The 21,892-nt window shown below is 46.8% G+C and overlaps 1 protein-coding gene across 1 annotated transcript in view; it reads left to right on the forward strand.

Moving 5' to 3' along the window:
- lrrc58 (leucine rich repeat containing 58) overlaps positions 1-21,803 on the forward strand; it is a 39,512-nt gene extending 17,709 nt beyond the window's left edge. Inside the window, exons 2-4 of the mRNA XM_033033412.1 lie at positions 12,795-12,923; positions 13,682-13,959; positions 19,763-21,803. Coding sequence (XP_032889303.1) covers positions 12,795-12,923; positions 13,682-13,959; positions 19,763-19,956 — 601 coding nt within the window. The 3' untranslated portion in view covers positions 19,957-21,803. The remainder of the gene's footprint in view (positions 1-12,794; positions 12,924-13,681; positions 13,960-19,762) is intronic.
- The last annotated feature ends 89 nt before the right edge of the window (positions 21,804-21,892 follow it).

Here is a 21,892-nt window from a genome sequence, read left to right on the forward strand (position 1 = left end):
TCCTCTCTATTCCCCACTCCCTACCTTCCCCACTCCCCCCTCCTCTCTCTCTATTCCCCTCCTCCCCCACTCTCATCACCGCCCCCACTCTCCCCCTCTCCCTCCCTTCCTCTCCCTCAATCCCACCACTCTCCCTCCTCACCTCCCCAGGATCTTTCCCCCTCACCTCCCCCAATCCCTCCCTCACCTCCCCTTCCCTCTCCCTTCCCCTAACCTCAGTCACTCCCTCCATCCATAAAAAGCAGCATCTGCGGTTCCGCTTGACCCGACGCTGTCCGACCACCCGCTGCTGCCGCTCGGCCCGTTCCCGCCTGCCTGCATGCTCGCTGCCGCCGCCGAGACACAGGGGGGGGGGGGGGGGATGGGGTTGGTGTTCGTCATGGTGGGCACCACGCGTTTCGATGGAGAAGGCCATGAGGGTGAGTTACCACGGAGGAGACGGACCCGGGTATTTTGTACACCATTGAGCATAACACACCACCTATTTTAATGTCATTTGCAAACTTACTAATCATTCCTTGTACATTCTTACACAAATCATTGATGTGGATGGGTATATGGAACGAGCTGCCAAAGGAGGTAGTTGAGGAAAGTACCATAACAAAAATTTTAAAGACATTTGGACAGGTACATGAATAGGATAGGTTTAGAGGGATGTGGGAAAGCCACAGACAAATCGAAATTGCTTAGATGGGGCATCTTGGTGCTCATTGAGTTAGGCTGTGGACCTGTTTCGGTGCTGTGTGACTATCTCACTCCCACCCACATGCATACATACACAATAAGGCAACACTTAGTCAGTGCTAGAGTAACCCAAAACATCACCCATTCCTTCTATCCGGAGATGCTGCCTGTCCCACTGAGGTCCTCCAGCATTTTGTGTCTATCTTCACTAGAGTAACTCAGCAAGTCAAGCAGCCTCACTGCAGGACATGGTTTGGTAACGGGACCAGATCTCAAAAATGGCCTATCCACGTTCTCAAGATGTACTCCCGTACCCCGACTGATGAAGGGCAGCGTGCCAAAGTACCATGTTCACCACCCTGTCTACCTGTGACGTCACTTTCAGGGAACTATGTACCTGTGATCCTAGTTCCCTCTGCTCCACAACACTCCCCAGGGCCCTGCCATTCACTGTGTAGGTCCTGCCCTGGTTTGACTTCCCAAAATGGAGCACCTCTCACTTATCGACATGAAACTCCATTAACCATTCCTCAGCCCACTTGCCCAACTAATCAAGATCCTGCTGTCATTCTTGATTACCAGCTTCACTATCTATGATGTCTATTTTAATGTAATCTGCAAACTTACTTAATCGTGCCTTGTACAGTCTCATCCAAATCGTTGATACAAACCCCAAACAGCAGCATTCCCAGAGACACACCACTCGTCCGAAAAACAACCTTCCACCGTCCAGCCCCTCTGCTGCCTTCCATGAGGCCAATTCTGTATCCAGTTACCTTGCTCTTCCTGGATCCCATGCAATCATATAACCCTGTCCCACGGTACGGGTTCATTCCAAGAGCTCTCCCGTGTTTGCCCTGATTCGAACTCGGAGATTTACGGTAATGGCCACTCGGGGCTCTCGTGGACATTTTACAACATGTTGAAAAATCTTCACGAGTCTTCCCGAGCTTCCCTGCCGTTAGCGAGTCTTCCCGAGTACCTGCCGTTAGTGTTACGAGCCGCTAAGAGACGTCCCCGAGCTCCGACGTACCCGCTACGTTCATTCTCCGTGCTTACCACGAGTTTGATTTTTTCTAAACTCGGGAGAGCTCTTGGAATGAACTCGTACCGTGGGACAGGGCTTTAACCTTCCAGAACCTCTACCATGCAGAACCTTATCAAAGGCCTTGCTGAAGTAGAAAGCAATAGGCATTTATTCATTTTTTTGGCTCGATCCATGAAGTGAAGCCATTTTCCTTGTAATGACGTGTGATTATGGTGAATTACTTGGTCCATGAAAGTTCATGTTGAATATTTTTCATTGAGAATGTTGCCGGTTTTATTTTAAATCAATATTTGAGAATGTACAAAACATTGAGTTTGTGATTAATTTTATTTTCTAGGTGTCTGTGAGAGAATTGTAAAATTCTACTGTGTTAATGTAAATGTTGTTTTATTGAGTCATTTAGCGTAGTACAATTGTACTCTGTGAAAGCAAATATTTGTTTAGTGAGTTGGTTAATCGCATTGTAAAGTGCTGTGTGGTGCCTGAATTGACTGTTCCTATTATACTTTGTAGGCGGCATTTAATTTTCCATCTGTTACTGATTCTGTTCAGCCCCAGAGGTTGAGTTTGATGTCAACCACGCCCAAAGTGTAAGAGTTCATGTGAGAGATACCTGTGTGGATTCTAGTACATACAGTAGGCTCCATAACACCACTGGTGTTATTTCATTTTTGATTCTGAATATACATATAGGTGGCGCAACGGTAGAGTTGCTGCCTCAGCGCCAGAGACCTGGATTCAATCACGTCGTCTGTGTGTGGAGTTTGCACGTTCTCCATGTGACCACGTGGGTTTCCCCCGGGTGCTCTGGTTTACTCCCACATCTCAAAGATGTGCAGGTTTGTAGGTTAATTGGCCCTCTGTAAATTGTCCCTAGTAGGATAACATAGAATCTATGTAAAAGGGTGATCGCTGGTTGGCATGGACTTGGTGGGCCGAGGGACTTGTTTCCATGCTGTATCTGTAAAACTAAAACTAAAGAAGAATGAAATAACGGATTGACTGGGCTTATATTCACTGGCATTATAACCATATAACCATATAACAATTACAGAACGGAAACAGGCCATCTCGGCCCTACAAGTCCGTGCCAAACACTTATTCTCCCCAAGTCCCATCTACCTGCACTCAGACCACAACCCTCCATTCCTTTCCCATCCATATACCTATCCAATTTATTTTTAAATGATAAAATCGAACCTGCCTCCACCACTTCCACTGGAAGCTCATTCCACACAGCTACCACTCTCTGAGTAAAGAAGTTCCCCCTCATGTTACCCCTGAACTTCTGTCCCTTAATTCTGAAGTCTTGTTTGAATCTTCCCTACTCTCAATGGGACAAGCTTATCCACGTCAACTCTGTTTATCCCTCTCATCATTTTAAAGACCTCTATCAAGTCCCCCCTTAACCTTCTGCGCTCCAAAGAATAAAGACCTAACTTGTTCAACCTTTCTCTGTAACTTAGTTTGTTGAAACCCAGGCAACATTTTAGTAAATCTCTTCTGTAATCTCTCTATTTTGTTGACATCCTTCCTATAATTGGGCGACCAAAATTGTACACCATACTCCAGAATTGGTCTCACCAATGCCTTGTACAATTTTAACATTACATCCCACTTCTATACTCATCAGAAGGATGAAAGGGAAACGTATAGAAACATATACATTTTTTAAAGGATTGGACAGGCTTAATGCAGGAAAAACATTCCCGATGTTGGGGGGAGTGCAGAACCAGGGGTCACAGTTTAAGAATAAGGGGTAGGCCATTTAGGACTGAGATGAGGAAAAACTTTTTCACCCAGAGAGTTGTGAATCTGTGGAAATCTCACAGAAAGCAGTGGAGGCCAATTCACTGGATGTTTTCAAGAGATAGTTGGATATTGATCAGACATAAACAAAATGGGAATATTATTTAAACGGGTGCAAGACTAATTAATCATAACCATAATCATACTTTATTAGCCAAGTATGTTTTGCAACATACGAGGAATTTGATTTGCCATACAGTCATACCAATAAAAAGCAACAAAACACACAAAATACATTTTAACGTAAACATCCACCACAGTGACTCCTCCACATTCCTCACTGAGATGAAAGGCGAAAAAAGTTCAATTTCTCCCTTCTTTGTCCTCCAGCAGTCAGGGGCCTCACCTTCCGTTGACGGGACGATCTTTCTCCCGTAGCCGGAGGCGGGCCTCCTCGTCGGGGCGATCAAGCTGCTGCATTGGGGGGAATCACAGCTCTCCCGCGCTGGGTGATCTACCCCGGGTCGAAAGTCGTGTGGCTTTTTGAGCTTCCCGACGTCGGTCTCAACCCGAGACTGCGAGCTCCTTGATGTTAAAGTCCGCAGGCCTGCAGTTGGAGCGTCGATCCCAGGCAAGGAATCGGCTCCGATGGTAAGTCCACGCCCCGCGGTGGGGCTCACAGACAGTCCCGAGCAAGGCCGCCGGATCCACGATGTTAGGCCGCAGAGTGACCAGAGATATGACCCGGAAAACAATCGCATCTCCGGCAAGGTAAGAGATTGAAAAATAGTTTCTCCCTCCCCCCCCCCCCCACATAAAACAAACCACAGAACATTAACACTAAAAATAAAAAATAAAAAGACGAAAAGGACAGACAGACTGTAGGTGAGGCTGCCATCGAAGCGCCACCAGAGCAATTCGGAGCAATCTCTGCATCCTCAGACACGAATCATTGAGTTAGCCATCAGTCGCATGAAGGAATTGGGCAGTCAAATGGAAGGTTGGCCTTTACTGCAAGAAGGAGAGAAGACTGCAAGAAGGAGAGAAGACAAGAAGGAAAACCAAACAGCAGATGATCGAATCTGAAATAGAAACAGAAAATGCCTGAAGAACTCAGCCAGACGAGCAGCATCTGCAGAGAAAGGTTCTGAGGAAGGGTTCCCCAATTGTTGAGTGCAGAAAATCCTCAAGGGCGAAGGTGAACATCCGGAAGTGGTAGTGCATGTCGGCACAAACGATGTCGGAAAGAAGGGGATGAATATTCTGCAGCGTGACTTTAGAGAGCTCGGAAAAATGCTGAAAAGCAGGACCTCCAGGGTTGTTATCTCCGGTTTGCTTCCAGTTCCTCGTGCTGGCGAGAGCAGGAACAGGGAGATACGGGACCTGAACGTGTGGCTGAGGAACTGGTGCACGGGGCAGGGATTTAGATTCTTAGATCACTGGGATCTGTTTTGGGGTAAGGGGGAACTGTACAAAAGGGACGGATTGCATCTTAACAGGTGTGGGACCAGCATTCTGGCAGGCAGGTTTGCCACTGCTACACGGGTGGTTTTAAACTGAATAAGGGGGGTGGGGTGTCGAATGGGATAGTGGAGGATGGAGTTAAAGGGAAAGGGTTTCTTAAATGTGTGAGCGTAGAGACAGAGGGGTGTAAAATGAGGGTAGAAGCAATAGGTAGCAAGGTGAAAAGTAAAAGTGGCAGGCAGACAAAACCAGGGCAAAAATCAAAAAGGGCCACTTTTCAACATAATTGTATAAGGGGTAAGAGTGTTGTGAAAACAAGCCTGAAGGCTTTGTGTCTCAATGCAAGGAGCATTCGTAATAAGGTGGATGAGTTGAATGTGCAGATAGCTATTAATGACTATGATATAGTTGGGATCACGGAGACATGGCTCCAGGGTGACCAAGGCTGGGAGCTGAACATCCAGGGATATTCAATATTCAGGAGGGATAGAGGGAAAGGAAAAGGAGGTGGGGTAGCGTTGCTGATTAGAGAGGAGATTAACACAATGGAAAGGAAGGACATTAGTTTGGAGGATGTGGAATCGGTATGGGTAGAGCTGCGAAACACTAAGGGGCAGAAAACGCTGGTGGGTGTTGTGTACAGGCCACCTAACAGTAGTAGTGAAGTTGGAGATGGTATCAAACAGGAAATTAGAAATGCGTGCGACAAAGGCAAAACCGTTATAATGGGTGACTTCAATCTACATATAGATTGGGTGAATCAAATTGGCAGGGGTGCTGAGGAAGAGGATTTCTTGGAATGTATGCGGGATAGTTATCTAAATCAACATGTAGAGGAACCAACAAGAGAGCAGGCTATTTTAGACTGGGTATTGAGTAATAAGGAAGGGTTAGTTAGCAGTCTTGTTGTACGTGCCCCCTTGGGCAAGAGTGACCATAATATGGTTGAGTTCTTCATTAGGATGGAGAGTGACATTGTTAATTCAGAAACAATGGTTCTGAACTTAAAGAAAGGTAACTTTGAGGGTATGAGACGTGAATTGGCCAAGATTGACTGGCAATTAATTCTAAAAGGGTTGACGGTGGATATGCAATGGAAGACATTTAAAGACTGCATGGATGAACTACAAAAATTGTTCATCCCAGTTTGGCAAAAGAATAAATCAGGGAAGGTAGTACATCCGTGGATAACAAGGGAAATCAGGGATAGTATCAAAGCGAAGGATGATGCGTACAAATTAGCCAGAAAAAGCAGCATACCGGAGGACTGGGAGAAATTCAGAGACCAGCAGAGGACAAAGGGCTTAATTAGGAAAGGAAAAATAGATTATGAAAGAAAACTGGCAGGGAACATAAAAACTGACTGCAAAAGTTTTTATAGATATGTGAAAAGAAAGAGATTAGTTAAAACAAATGTAGGTCCCTTGCAGTCAGAAACAGGTGAGTTGATCATGGGGAACAAGGATATGGCGGACCAATTGAATAACTACTTTGGTTCCGTCTTCACTAAGGAAGACATAAATAATCTGCCGGAAATAGCAGGGGACCGCGGGTCAAAGGAGTTGGAGGAATTGAGTGAAATCCAGGTTAGCCGGGAAGTGGTGTTGTGTAAATTGAATGGATTAAAGGCCAATAAATCCCCAGGGCCAGATAGGCTGCATCCCAGAGTACTTAAGGAAGTAGCTCCAGAAATAGTGGATGCATTAGTAATAATCTTTCAAAACTCTTTAGATTCTGGAGTAGTTCTTGAGGATTGGCGGGTAGCAAACGTAACCCCACTTTTTAAGAAGGGAGGGAGAGAGAAAACGGGGAATTACAGACCAGTTAGTCTAACATCGGTAGTGGGGAAACTACTAGAGTCAGTTATTAAAGATGGGATAGCAGCACATTTGGAAAGTGGTGAAATCATTGGACAAAGTCAGCATGGATTTACAAAAGGTAAATCATGTCTGACGAATCTTATAGAATTTTTCGAGGATGTAACTAGTAGCGTGGATAGGGGAGAACCAGTGGATGTGGTGTATCTGGACTTCCAGAAGGCTTTCGACAAGGTCCCACATAAGAGATTAGTATACAAACTTAAAGCACATGGCATTGGGGGTTCAGTATTGATGTGGATAGAGAACTGGCTGGCAAACAGGAAGCAAAGAGTAGGAGTAAACGGGTCCTTTTCACAATGGCAGGCAGTGACTAGTGGGGTGCCGCAGGGCTCAGTGCTGGGACCCCAGCTATTTACAATATATATTAATGATCTGGATGAGGGAATTGAAGGCATTATCTCCAAGTTTGCGGATGACACTAAGCTGGGGGGCAGTGTTAGCTGTGAGGAGGATGCTAGGAGACTGCAAGGTGACTTGGATAGGCTGGGTGAGTGGGCAAATGTTTGGCAGATGCAGTATAATGTGGATAAATGTGAGGTTATCCATTTTGGTGGCAAAAACAGGAAAGCAGACTATTATCTAAATGGTGGCCGACTAGGAAAAGGGGAGATGCAGCGAGACCTGGGTGTCATGGTACACCAGTCATTGAAAGTAGGCATGCAGGTGCAGCAGGCAGTGAAGAAAGCGAATGGTATGTTAGCTTTCATAGCAAAAGGATTTGAGTATAGGAGCAGGGAGGTTCTACTGCAGTTGTACAGGGTCTTGGTGAGACCACACCTGGAGTATTGCGTACAGTTTTGGTCTCCAAATCTGAGGAAGGACATTATTGCCCTAGAGGGAGTGCAGAGAAGGTTCACCAGACTGATTCCTGGGATGTCAGGACTGTCTTATGAAGAAAGACTGGATAGACTTGGTTTATACTCTCTAGAATTTAGGAGATTGAGAGGGGATCTTATAGAAACTTATAAAATTCTTAAGGGGTTGGACAGGCTAGATGCAGGAAGATTGCTCCCGATGTTGGGGAAGTCCAGGACAAGGGGTCACAGCTTAAGGATAAGGGGGAAATCCTTTAAAACCGAGATGAGAAGAACTTTTTTCACACAGAGAGTGGTGAATCTCTGGAACTCTCTGCCACAGAGGGTAGTCGAGGCCAGTTCATTGGCTATATTTAAGAGGGAGTTAGATGTGGCCCTTGTGGCTAAGGGGATCAGAGGGTATGGAGAGAAGGCAGGTACGGGATACTGAGTTGGATGATCAGCCATGATCATATTGAATGGCGGTGCAGGCTCGAAGGGCCGAATGGCCTACTCCTGCACCTAATTTCTATGTTTCTATGTTGACTGGTTTCTCTTTCCACGCCTGACTGACCCTCTTCCAGTATTTCCCGTTTCTGTAAACGCGATGGAAACCGTGCTACTATTGAACTGGGTTTTACTGAGACTACACTTGGAGCACAGCATGGAGATTTGGTGTCTATTTAATGAATAGTATACTTAACCTGGAGGCAGCACCGCCCTGGGGTATTAGTGGCTCCTGGAATGCAGGTCTCATGAGGAATGGTGGAGTAAGTTTAATTTTGAGATACAGCATGGAAATAGGCTGAACATTGCTCAGGGCAGGTTCACACTAGTTCTATGTTATCCCACTTACTCATCCACTCCCTACACACCAGGGACAATTTACACAGGCCAATTAACCTACAAACACACACATCTTTGGGATGTGCGAGGAAACCCACGCAGGCAGTCACAGGGAGAACGTGCAAACTCCACACACACAGCACCTGAGACCAGGATCAAATCTGGGTCTCTGGCGCTGTAAAGCAGCAGGTCTACCAGCTGTCCCACATCATAGGATTTGGGAGATTAAGAAAGAATGTTATTGAATCGTACAATACAAGATTCAAGAGGAGGATGGGAGCTGATGGTGTAAATGTTAGAAGGCTGCTTCCCCTCATGGGACAATCATCTACACTAGGGACAATTTACAATTATACCAAGTCAATTAACCTAGAAACCTGTACGTCTCTGGGGTGTGTGAGGAAACTGGAGCACCTGGAGAAAACTCACGGGGAGAACATACAAACTCCGTACAGACAGCACCCGTAGTTGGGATCGACCCTGGGTCTGTAGCGCTGTTAGGCTGCGGCTCTACCGATACACCACCGTGCCACCAGTATTCTTTAGAATAAGATCCCACTTTAGCTTGCGAAAGGCAGGGGGCCACACTGGACTGCTGGGGTCCAGACCAGCTCCAGTTTACACTGGGCACGGTTGGTCTATTGGCAATCCCATTGCCAGCTGGAAGATCTCCAGTGGACCCAAGAGTACGTTGTGCACAGTCAAATCACACAGCAAAGTGTAAATAACAACCAGTGCCACCAATGTCCCATGGAATCCAGTGACAGTGGCTGATCAATACAATCATGCATGGACTTTTGTATCTTTTAATTTAGCATAGTTTATTGTCATGTGTACTGAGGTACAGTGCAAAGCTTTTTGTTGCTTGCTAACCAGTCAGTAGAAAGGCAATACATGCTTACAATCTGCCATCCACAGTGTACAGATACATGATGAAGGGAATAACGTTTGGTGCAAGGTAAAGTCCGATTACAAATAGTCCAAGGGTTTCCAATGAGGTAGATGACTCTCTAGTTGGTCATAGGATGGTTCAGTTTCCTCTTCACAGTTGGGTAGAAACTGTCCCTGCATCTGGAGGTGAGCATTTTCACACTTCTGTATGTCTTGCCTGATGGGAGAGGAGAGAAGAGGCAGTGACCAGGGTGAGTCTGGTCCTTGATTATGCTGCGGGTCTTGCCGAGGCAGCGTGAAGTGTAGATGGAGTCAATGGAAGGGAGGTTGGTTTGTGTGATAGTCTGGGCTGCTTCCACAATTCTATTTCTGGTTAAGGGGTTGTGTTATTTTGGTTCAGCACGACTGTCAACGTGAACCCTCTATGGAAAGGGCAGGGCTAGAAATTAGAGGTTGCCCAGGTGCCATTGACCACCCAAAGTGTCGCCGGGCAACCTAAACTCCGAGTCATTTTACCCGGCTTGGCACGCAGATTCTGGTTTATACCTATAGACACAAAAAACTAGAGTAACTCCGTGGGTCAGGCAGCATCTCCGGAGAATAGGAACGTGATGTTTCGTGTCGACGGCGGCTGTATTGCGGGGCAAAGATACTAGGTGCGCGGTGACGGAGGGTTGGAGCGAATGACAGGTCCCGAACAGCGGCAGCAGCGGCCGCGATAGCGGCTCCACCGCCTCCTCCTCCCACACCCCGCCCGGTGGAAGGAGGCCTCCCTCTACCTCCCTCCTCCCGGCCTCGGCGTGCGAGAGGGGTTGTTTTGAAAGCGCCGTTGGCAGATTTGCAAGCAGCGCCCTGATAACGGCCGCTGCTTGCAAATCCGCCAACGGCGCTTTCAAAACAACCCCTCTCGCACACCAAGGTCGGGAGGTGGGAGGGAGGGAGAGGGAGGCCTCCTTCCGCCGTCTGAAACAGCTGCACCAAAGATCCTATAGCTATAGGATCTTTGAGCTGCACCGCTCGGCCCCGCATCTTCCTGTCGGCTGGCGGAGGAGGGGAGGTGGTGGTGAGGAGATCGTAACCGCCGCCCCCTTTGGCGGCAGCACTTTGGCGTTGGACAGGGACGGCCAAGGCAGCGGGGAAATGTTGTCCGAGGAGCGCTGACCTTCCTTCCTCCCCACCTCCTCTTCCCCTTACCCCTCCCCCTCTCTCTCGCTCTCTCTTGTACGCCCCCTCCACCCCTCTTATCCTGGGACCCCTCCTCTCCATCCCGCACTGATCCCCATTCCCTCCTCTTGTCCTCACTGACATCCCTTGTGCTCCCCTCCCCATCTACCCCCCCCCCCCCCAATCTACCCCCCCTCACAATTTTACATACTCCAACCAACACGTACTAATTCTCCTGCCTCAATCCATCTATTCCGCACCGACTGCCTTCTCACCACCCCCCCCGCCATCTATCTACCCCGCACTGATTCACACACCCCCTGACCCTATTGTGCTTCATGGTCTTCAGAGCGAATATTGACTATGTTTGATAACGGAATGTAAACAAATGTGTTTTAATTCCCAATGTTATTATTTGTTTTGACACCTTTAAACATACTGTATTACCAAAAGAACATTTGCTGCAGTTATGTCCTTTGGCCATCTCCTGTCAGTTAGTGTAATGTTTAACCTGTCAGATGGGTATAGTCGGTTTTAACAGCTATTATCATAAAATGCCTTTAGAAAATTCCTTGCAACCTGTATATTTCGTTATGGATAAATTATGTGGGAAGTGAGAGTGTTTCTGTACCAATACGACCCATGCTATGGCCATGTCATGATAATTTTCAATCCTTCACTGAAAACATGCTTGCATCAATCTGTAGTGTGCATGGTTAAGCACATATGTGACCATGGTCCAGGATTTATTGACACAGGTTAATCATATGCTGAATAATCCAACCACATTTTTGTTTGGAAGTGGAAAGAACTAATAGAAATTGCATTAATTGCAATGTGTAAAAAGAGTTAAGATACTGTATTATAAATTTGCTGCATGTCATTGTGGTATATATCATGTCTTGATTGGTGAATATGTTTAGTTTGTGAGTTATTTGAAGCAGAAATAATATGTGAATGTATACAAAAGTGCTGGAGAAACTCAGCGGATGCGGCAGCATCTATGGAGCGAAGGAAATAGGCAACGTTTCGGGCCGAAACCCTTCTTCAGACTGATGGGTTCCAGCCTTCGCTCCATAGATGCTGCTGCACCCGCTGAGTTTCTCCAGCACTTTTGTCTACCTTCGATTTTCCAGCATCTGCAGTTCCTTCTTGAACATAATATGTGAATGCTTCATTGAGCATAATTCCGACTGGTAACTACGCGCTTCGTCCGAGCACATTATCGCACACGTCATGCAAGCCGTCTTAAATAACCACCTAAACTGTCATTTGGCAACCTAAAAAGCTGTCAAGGTTGCCCGGCTATCAACAGGGAAAAAAAGTTAAGTGAGAGCCCTGAAGGGTCTGAAGAAGGGCGGGAGAAAAGGTGTATGGTACACTCGACTTCATCGGTTGGGGCATTAAGTATATGAGTTGTTGCGGTTTTATAAGTCTGCAGTTTGGGTATTTGTGCAGTTCTGGTTGCCCCATTATAGGAAGGATGTGGTGGCTTTGGAGAGGTTGCTGAAGGGCTTGTTCCTTTACTGTACTTTTCTATGCTTTTCTCCAATGGCCACTAATGCATTCCCTGTTGGCAATGTGGGATCATGTCATTAGAGGATTTTCAATGCAAGATGCTGGTGAAACCAGAGCTGGAATATCGCAAGAAGATTTGGTCTCCCTTTTTTAAGGAAATACATATATTTATATTGAAGATGGAGGTGGTCTGGGTTGACTCCTACTTCCAATGGCAGCTTGTTCCATATACCCCTCTGTGTGAAAACGTTGCCTCTCGGGTTCCTATCAAATCTTTCCCCTCTCACCTTAAACTTATGTTCTCTGATTTTTGATTCCCCTACTCTGGGTAAAAGACTCTGCATGCAACCTATCAATTCCCCTCTTGGTTTTGTACACATCTAGGAGATCACCCCTCGGCCTTCCTGTGCTGCAAGGAATGGAGTCCAGCGTCTCGCTATTCGAGGCCTGGCCTTGTAAATCTTCTCTGCACCCATTCCAGCTTAGGTCCAATAATGTTGGCTCCGGTGATCAAGAATTCACAGCCTTGCAGGATGGTGGAGAAGGACCAATTTCAAAAGGATTGTTTAGCTCGAGGGAGGAAACTAATCGGGCTACAGGGAAACAACTGGGCATGGGACTAACTGTAGTGTTCTCCAGAGTACCAGTTGGGCGGACGGTCGGCCCAGTGGCCTTCAGTGCTGTCATATTTCTGTCGCATGGATGACCTGCCAGCTGCAGTGTTTTTTAACACTTTTGCTTTCTGTTCCCCTTTAGCCTGGAGCTGTTGTACCTGGGTGGGAATGGGATTCTATCCATCCCGCCGGAACTTGCCAACCTGCCTTACCTCAGCTACCTGGGACTGTGTGACAACCAGATTCAAGGCCTTCCACCGCAGCTTGCGCAGTGAGTAATGGGGTAAAGCTTCTTTGGGGTGGCGCAGCGGTAGAGTTGCTGCCTTACAGTGCCAGGGACCCAGCTTCCATCTTGACCTCGGCCGCTGTCCCAACGGAGTTTGTACGTTCTCCCAGTGACCGCATATGTTTCCTCCGGGTGCTCCGGTGTCCTCCCACATTCCAAAGACCTACAGGTTTTGTAGGTTAATTGGCTTCAGTAAATTGTCACTGGTGTGTAGGATAGTGTAAGTGTACGGAGTGATCGCTGGTCCGCGTGGACTCGGTGGGCCAGCGTGGACTCGGTGGGCCGAAGGGCCTGTTTCCAAGCTGTATCTCCAAAGTCTAAAGTACATTTATAACTCCACTTGGTTAACCCGTGGCCTGTTGTGAAGACGTTGTGTTGTAACTCATCAACATTGGGGTTTAGACCACCCTGAGAGTGGCATGAGCCATTCTGAGCATCTGCAGATGCCATCACTGTGATGGGCCTGACCCCACTCAATGGTGAGACAGAGTGGAGGATGGGGAAGTCAGTGAGGTGGTGTCAGGACAACAAGCTCTCCCTCACTCAATGTGAGCACCATGAAGCTGCTGGCCATTGTATTATGAAGGGATTATGGAGTCAGTCTGCCATCTTTCACGACGTTGAATGATAGAAAGGGCTTGCGAGGTGCTTCAGCTTGCCAGAATGTTCTATTTAACAGACGTCATTGGGTAATGACCAGAGCCTCCCATCACACTGACTGCCGTCGTTCCTCCACCTTCCAGGCTGAATTCTCTGCGGTCACTCAGCCTTCACAACAACTTGCTCACATACCTTCCTCAAGAAATCCTCACCCTGGTGCACCTGCAGGAGCTGAGTCTCCGCGGCAACCCCCTGGTGGTGCGGTTCGTCAAGGACTTCATCTACAACCCTCCGTCGCTGCTGGAGCTGGCTGGCCGCATTGTCAAATCCCGCAACTTCCAGTACTCTCACAAAGACATGCCCGCAAACCTGGTCAGCTACTTGGATTCTGCCAGCAAGTGCCCCAATCCCAAGTGTGCAGGTAAGAAGATTGATGTTGTCTTTAGTGGCGAGTGGGGGGGGGGGGGCAGTCCAGTGGCGCAGTGGTCGAGTAACTGCCTCATGGTGCTTCACCCTGCCCGAGACCCAGGTTTGATCCTGACCATGGGTGCTGACTGTAGAAAGGTTGTACACATAGAAACATAGAAATTAGGTGCAGGAGTAGGCCATTCGGCCCTACGAGCCTGCACCGCCATTCAATATGATCATGGCTGATCATCCAACTCAGTCTCCCGTACCTGCCTTCTCTCCATATCCTCTGATCCCCTTAGCCACAAGGGCCACATCTAACTCCCTCTTAAATATAGCCAATGAACTGGCCTCAACCACCTTCTGTGGCAGAGAATTCCAGAGATTCACCATTCTCTGTGTGAAAAATGTTTTTCTCATCTCGGTTTTAAAGGATTTCCCCCTTATCCTTAAGCTGTGACCCCTTGTTCTGGTCTTCCCCAACATCGGGAACAATCTTCCTGCATCTAGCCTGTCCAACCCCTTAATAATTTTGTACGTTTCTATAAGATCCCCCCTCAATCTTCTAAATTCTAGCGAGTACAAGCCGAGTCTATCCAGTCTTTCTTCATATGAAAGTCCTGCCATCCCAGGAATATGCGTGGGTTTTCTCTGGGTGCTCCGGTTTCCTCCCACACTCCAAAGATGTGCAGGTTTGTAGGTTAATTGGCTTTGGTTAAAATGTTCTTAGTGTGTCGGATAGTGCTAGGGTACAGGGATCGCTGGTTGGCGCAGGCTCGGTGGGCTGAAGGGCCTGTTTCTATGCTGTACCTCTAAAGTCTAAAGAATGCACTGAGATCTAATTGATTTTTATTCAAATCCTAAGGAGTTGTCTTTTCTTATTAGTATGGTTCAGTGCACTAGGTCAGTATAGTTTTAATTTGAATAAATTTTCCCCACTTTGTGTGAGAAATTGAATTAAATGGAAAGATACAGCGTGGGAACAGGCTCTTCGGCCCATCAAGTCCATGTTTGCTCCTCAGATCCCCTTTAAATCTCTCGCCTCACGTTTAAACCTATGTGAGAACCTGAAACGTCACCCATCCGTGTTCTCCAGAGATGTTGTCTTTCCTGCTGAGTTCCTCCAGCACTTTGTGTCTTTTTTTATAAACTAGCATCTGGAATTCCTTGTGTCTACTCTTAAACCTATGCCCTCTAGTTTTAGACTCCCCTACTCTTGGACAAAACACACTGATCAGCTACCCTATCTCTGCCTCTCATGATTTTATAAACCTCTGCCAGGTCACCCCCAACCTCCTTTACTCCAGTGAATGCAGCCCCAGCCAATCCAATCTTGCCTCCAATCCAGGAAACATCCTGACGTCCCCATTCTTGCATTCAGTGCCACGGTTGATGAAGGCAAGCAAGCGTGCCATATACCTCCTTCACCACCCTGTCTATCTGTGTCGCCACCTTCAGAGAAGGTTTGTATCATCCCCCAAGTCTCTCTGATCACCAACGTTCCCCAGGGCTTCACGTTAAGGAGGATGACTCCCCTCCCCTGCACCGTAATGGTGCAGACCAATGCAGAGGGCGCATGGTATAGGCTGCCTAAGGAGGGTAGTTGAAGCGGGGACTACAACAACTTTTAAAAAGCACTTGGACAGATACTTAGAAACATAGAAAAAGTGCAGGAAGAGGCCATTCGGCCCTTCGAGCCAGCACCATCATTCATTGCGATCATGGCTGATCGTCCCCAATCAATAACCCGTGCCTGCCTTCTCCCCATATCCCTTGATTCCACTAGCCTCTATACCATCAAAACTGATCACCAAACTCGGTAACCTGGGCATCGACCCCTCCCTCTGCAACTGGATACTGGACTTTCTAACCAACAGACCCCAGTCTGTTAGGTTGGACAAGCACACCTCTTCAACCCTCACCCTGAACACCGGCGTTCCACACAGCTGTGTGCTGAGCCCCCTCCTCTACTCCCTCTTTACCTACGACTGCACGCCTGTACATGGTACTAACACCATCATCAAGTATGCAGATGATACAATGGTGATTGGCCTCATCAGCAACAACGATGAGTCGGCCTACAGGGAGGAGGTCCAGCGCTTAGCAGCATGGTGCGCTGACAACAACCTGGCCCTTAACTCCAAGAAGACCAAGGAGCTCATTGTAGACTTCAGGAAGTCCAGGGGCAGCACGCACACCCCCATCCACATCAACGGGACGGAGGTGGAACGTGTTTCTTGCTTCACGTTCCTGGGAGTCAACATCTCCGATGACCTCTCTTGGACCCACAATACCTCAACTCTGGTCAAGAAGGCTCACCAGCGTCTCTTCTTCCTGAGGAGACTGAAGAAGGTCCATCTGTCTCCTCAGATCCTGGTGAACTTCTACCGCTGCACCATCGAGAGCATCCTTACCAACTGTATCACAGTATGGTATGGCAACTGCTCTGTCTCCGACCGGAAAGGCATTGCAGAGGGTGGTGAAAATTGCCCAACGTATCACCGGTTCCTCGCTCCCCTCCATTGAGTCTGTCCAAAGCAAGCGTTGTCTGCGGAGGGCGCTCAGCATCGCCAAGGACTGCTCTCACCCCAACCATGGACTGTTTACCCTCCTACCATCCGGGAGGCGCTACAGGTCTCTCCGTTGCCGAACCAGCAGGTCCAGGAACAGCTTCTTCCCGGCGGCTGTCACTCTACTCAACAACGTACCTCGGTGACTGCCAATCACCCCCCCCCCCCCGGACACTTATTATTATTTATTCAAATCATTTGCTATGTCGCTCTTCCAGGGAGATGCTAAATGCATTTCGTTGTCTCTGTACTGTACACTGACAATGACAATTAAAATTGAATCTGAATCTGAATCTGAGCTCTATCTAACTCATGGATGGGAAAGGTTTAGTGGACAAATAGAACTAGCTTGGATGGGGCATCTTGGTAATCATTGATAAGTTGGGCTGAAGGGTCATTTCTCTGACTCTACATCACTACAGAATAACTAACAGAGAACCAGTGGGTGTGGTCTATTTGGATAGGATCTGAGCCAACTCCTTATATCTTATGTCTATGTGTAAGATCCTAGCTTTGCCATCATAGAGCATTACAGCACAGAAACAGGCCCTCCGGCCTGACTTCCCCATGCCCACCAAGATGTCCCATCTGCGCACAGTCCCACTTGCCCGCGTTTGGCCCGTATGCTTCTAAACCTTTCCTATCCAAGTTTTGAAAGGAATGACATACTCGGTGAGTATTTAGCGATATTTTCAGTGACCAAAGTTTGGTCACCGAAGAAGAAAGTGAGATTTCAATGCCAGAAATGAAAATTATTGTGATTCAGTTACATTTTTTTTCATAGATGTTCTCGCTCATATAAGGACCAACTCTAATCTAACCAAAGAATCCACATCCCTTTATCCCTGCATAGCCGTGCCTATCCAAAAGTCTTTTAAACGCCGCTGTCTATTCTGTAGCCACCTTGCAGTGCATTCTAGGCACCCGGCACTCTGTTTAAAAAAAATAAATCTCAATTTTGTTATACTTTTTTCTACATAGATGTTCTTCCTCATCATATAAGGAATAACTTATCTACCTGCACATAACCCATTCCTTGCATATCCATGTGCCTATCCAAAAGTATTTTAAATGCCGCTATCTTTAGATTTTTAGTCATAGAGTGATACAGGCCCTTCGACCCAACTTGCCCACACCAGCCAACAATGTCCCAGTGGTGCTGGCTCGAAGGGTCGAATGGCCTCCTCCTGCACCTATTTTCTATGTTTCTAACACTAGTCCCACTTGCCTACGCTTGGTCCATATCGCTCCAAACCCATCCTATTCATGCACCTGTCTAACTGTCTCTTAAACGATGGGATAGTCCCAGCCTCAACTACCTCCTCTGGCAGCTTGTTTCATACACCCACCACCCTTTGTGTGAAAAAGTTATCCCTCGGATTCCGATTAAATCTTTCCCCATTCACCTTGAACCTATGTCCTCTGATCCTCTATTCCCCTACACTGGGCAAGAGACCCTGTGCATCTACCCGATCTATTCCCCTCATGATTTTGTACACCTCAATAAGACACCCCTCATCCTCCTGTGCTCCATGGAATAGAGACCCAGCTTACTCAACCTCTCCCTATATGCTCACACTCTCTAGTCCTGGCAACATCCTTGTAGGTCCTGCCCTTGTTCGACGTCCCAAAATGCAAACCTCACACTGTTCTGTGATTATATTAGATAAATTCTATCAACCATTCCTCCGCCCACCTGGCCAATTGATCCAGATCCTGCTGCAATCGTTCACAACCATCTTCACTATCTGCAAAACTACTAACTTTGTATCATCAGCAAACTTGCTAATCTTGCCCTGTATGTGCTCATTAAAATCATTGACGTAGATGACAAACAGTAACGGCCCCAGCACCGAACCCTGAGGCACACCACTAGTCACAGGCCTACAGTCCGAGAAGCAACCTTCCACCATCACCCTCTGCTTCCTTCCATGGAGCCAATTTGCTATCCATTCAGCTCCTTGGACCCCATGCGATCTAACCTTCCAGAGCAGCCTACCATGCGGAATCTTGTTGAATGCCTTACTGAAATCCATGTATCCATCTCCGATGACCTCTCTTGGACCCACAATACCTCAACTCTGGTCAAGAAGGCTCACCAGCGTCTCTTCTTCCTGAGGAGACTGAATCTGTCTCCTCAGATTCTGGTGAACTTCTACCGCTGCACCATCGAGAGCATCCTTACCAACTGTATCACAGTATGGTATGGCAACTGCTCTGTCTCCGACCGGAAAGCACTGCAGAGGGTGGTGAAAATTGCCCAACGCATCACCGGTTCCTCACTCCCCTCCATTGAGTCTGTCCAAAGCAAGCGTTGTCTGCGAAGGGCGCTCAGCATCGCCAAGGACTGCTCACACCCCTACCATGGACTGTTTACCCTCCTACCATCCGGGAGGCGCTACAGGTCTCTCCGTTGCCGGACCAGCAGGTCCAGGAACAGCTTCTTCCCTGCGGCTGTCACACTACTCAACAATGTACCTCGGTGATTGCCAGTCAACTCCCCCCCCCCCGGACCCTCCTCCCATAGGAAAAACACTATGACTATGCACGTAAATAGATGTATTTATTGCTCATATTCTATGTCGCTCTTCTAGGGAGATGCTAACTGCATTTCGTTGTCTCTGTACTGTACACTGACAATGACAATTAAAGTTGAATCTGAATCTGAATCTGTATACATCTACAACTCTGCCCTCATCGACCTTTTTGGTCACGTCTTCAAAAAAATTGATCAGATTTATGAGATGAATGACCTCCCACATACAAAACCATGCTGACTATCCCTAATCAGCCCTTGCCCTTCCAAGTGCCTGTATAACCTATCCCTTAGAATACTCTCCAGTAACTTTCCAACTACAGATGTTAAGCTCACCGGCGTTTTTCCCTGCAGCCCTTCTTGAATAGAGACACAACATTTGCCACCCTCCAGTCTTCCGGCACCTCTCCTATATTTAAGGACGACTCATAAATTTCAACCAGGGCTCCCGCAATTTCCTCTCTAGCTTCCCGCAATTTCCTCTCTAGCTTCCCGCAATGTCCTCTGATATATCTGACTTTAGAGATACAGCGCGGAAACAGGCCCTTTGGCCCACCGGGTCCGTGCCAACCAGCGATCACCATGTACACTAGCATTGTGTCTGCCTCCACTACCACCCCTTGCAGTATGTTCCAGGCATCCAGCACCCTCTGTAAAAATGTGCCCGGGCTCGGTGATACTTTTCTAACGTATCTGTTCTTCCTCCCTAGGAGTTTACTTTGACTCGTGTGTCCGGCACATCAAGTTTGTCGACTTCTGTGGCAAGTACCGCCTGCCCCTCATGCACTACCTGTGTTCCCCGCAATGCTACTCGCCCTGCAGCTCCAACTCTCAGAGCGACTGTGACTCTGACGAAGAGTTCAACATCCCCCAGCACCGGATGCAGAAGGTTCTCCTTGGTTAACGGCCGTTCCCGGCGCTCGCCTGAGGATTTGGATGACTGTAATCCTGGCTGACTTGAACCTGTCGAATGCAACACAACATGTCAGGGTTTTATTCAATCCAATCGTGAAACAATTACACTAACATTCAAACCTCCCCATCAGATTTGCAGTTTATTGGATTATTCTTAATCTTTGAAGTATTATCACAGACTCTTAAATATTTGTATTAAAGGACTATATTTTTATGCCAGTGATTTTGAAATGTTCCTGTAATTCTTTATTGGATTTGCAAAGAGTTATTTTAAATAACAATAGTCTAAAATATTATGTAAAGCACAGCTTTAATGCGTCAAATTATTACTAAACTTTTGCTAATGTTTGCTTTTGAGGAGATCCTGTCTGTAAAATAGAATATACCAAGCAGAAGGTAGACAAAAAATGCTGGAGAAACTCAGCGGGTGAGTTTCGACCCGAAAGGGTCTCGGCCCGAAACGTCGCCTATTCCTTCTCTCCATAGATGCTGCCTCACCCGCTGAGTTTCTCCAGCATTTTTTGTCTACCTTCGATTTTTCCAGCACCTGCAGTGCTTTCTTAAATATACCAAGCAGAGAATTGTTTTTGATTTTTGACAAACTGGGTTTAAATTGTGGAGCCATGTCCTTTGCTAGAATAGTTACTTTGGCAGCAGCCTTGTAGTGAATGCTGGTCCTTGCTTGTTTCCAGTCAAGGACACTCACCTTTCAACATCTCTACTATATTTCCCTGTGTCACAGAATACAGAACAACACCGCACCATTTGGCCCATGCATCTCGTCATTAAAAAATAAGTTGCAAGCCATTGAGGAAATGCTGGACACTTGTTGGTGTCCATCGTAAGGTTCCTCTCGTGGTATACATTCTTCATAAGTTATATGAAGGAGAATTTGGCCATTTGGCTCATCAAGTCTACTCTGCCATTCAATCATGGCTGATCTATCTCTCCCTCCTAACCCTATTCTCCTGCCTCCTCCCCATAACCCCTGACAGCCGTACTAATCAAGAATCTATCTATCTCTGCCTTAAAAATGTCCATTGACTTGGCCCCCCCCCATTCATCCATTTGAAATTGGTTGTGTTGCGTGTGGATTGGTTACCTGACAGAAAGCATGAACGCTTCACATTGGTTTATGTCGGACATTCCCTGAACTCGTCTATCGATGGCAATGGGGACAGAGAGAAACATGCCGTTTATACATACAACGCTGGGAGAAAATTTCCCCAGCTGTGAACTTGTACACCGTGTGGGATTTATTGTTTATTATTGCTTTCATCGAAGTGTTTGGAAAATAATATTTGAGTTCCATTTCATCTGGTGCTGTTCAAATTAATCAAGTCCTGTTCCCAGTTTCACGTAGACTGGTGTTTTACCGTTTTAATGCTGGAGTTATGCTATTGAAAGGAACAAATGGGACTTTAGTGATGGAACAGTCTACCGCAACAAAGTGTGTAAGATGGGATATAAAACAGATTTATTCTAATGTAGAGCCAGTTTATTAAATAACACTGGAGACTATTCAAATGTTAGGGTGAAACCTTGAATAAAATGCACAATGTGGACAAACTTGTTGAGAGTTTGGGGGCTTGTGTGGTGCAAATTAATTTATTTTATTTGATTCACAATATTTGACAAGATACTCGTGACGTGTTTTGAGAATGCGGCCGAGCTGAAACTGGGGCTCGAGATTCAGCCGCATCTTTCTTAGCTGTGAATCAACAAAATAAAAAGACCATTGTTTTACTTAAAAAGAATCAAACTCCTTGCATTCAGAAGGAGGATTTTTTTTTTTGCGTTGTTCATTGCAGAACTGAATAAAAATCATGAATTATACTTTTTAATCCATGATGAAGTAATTCTGTGATCTTCTTTGCTGCTAGCAGGGAGATGTCTCGAGTTCTTTATTAGTAAGAGTTAAAGGT

Source organism: Amblyraja radiata, chromosome 14 (assembly GCF_010909765.2).
Source record: "Amblyraja radiata isolate CabotCenter1 chromosome 14, sAmbRad1.1.pri, whole genome shotgun sequence".
Taxonomy (NCBI): Eukaryota; Metazoa; Chordata; class Chondrichthyes; order Rajiformes; family Rajidae; genus Amblyraja; species Amblyraja radiata.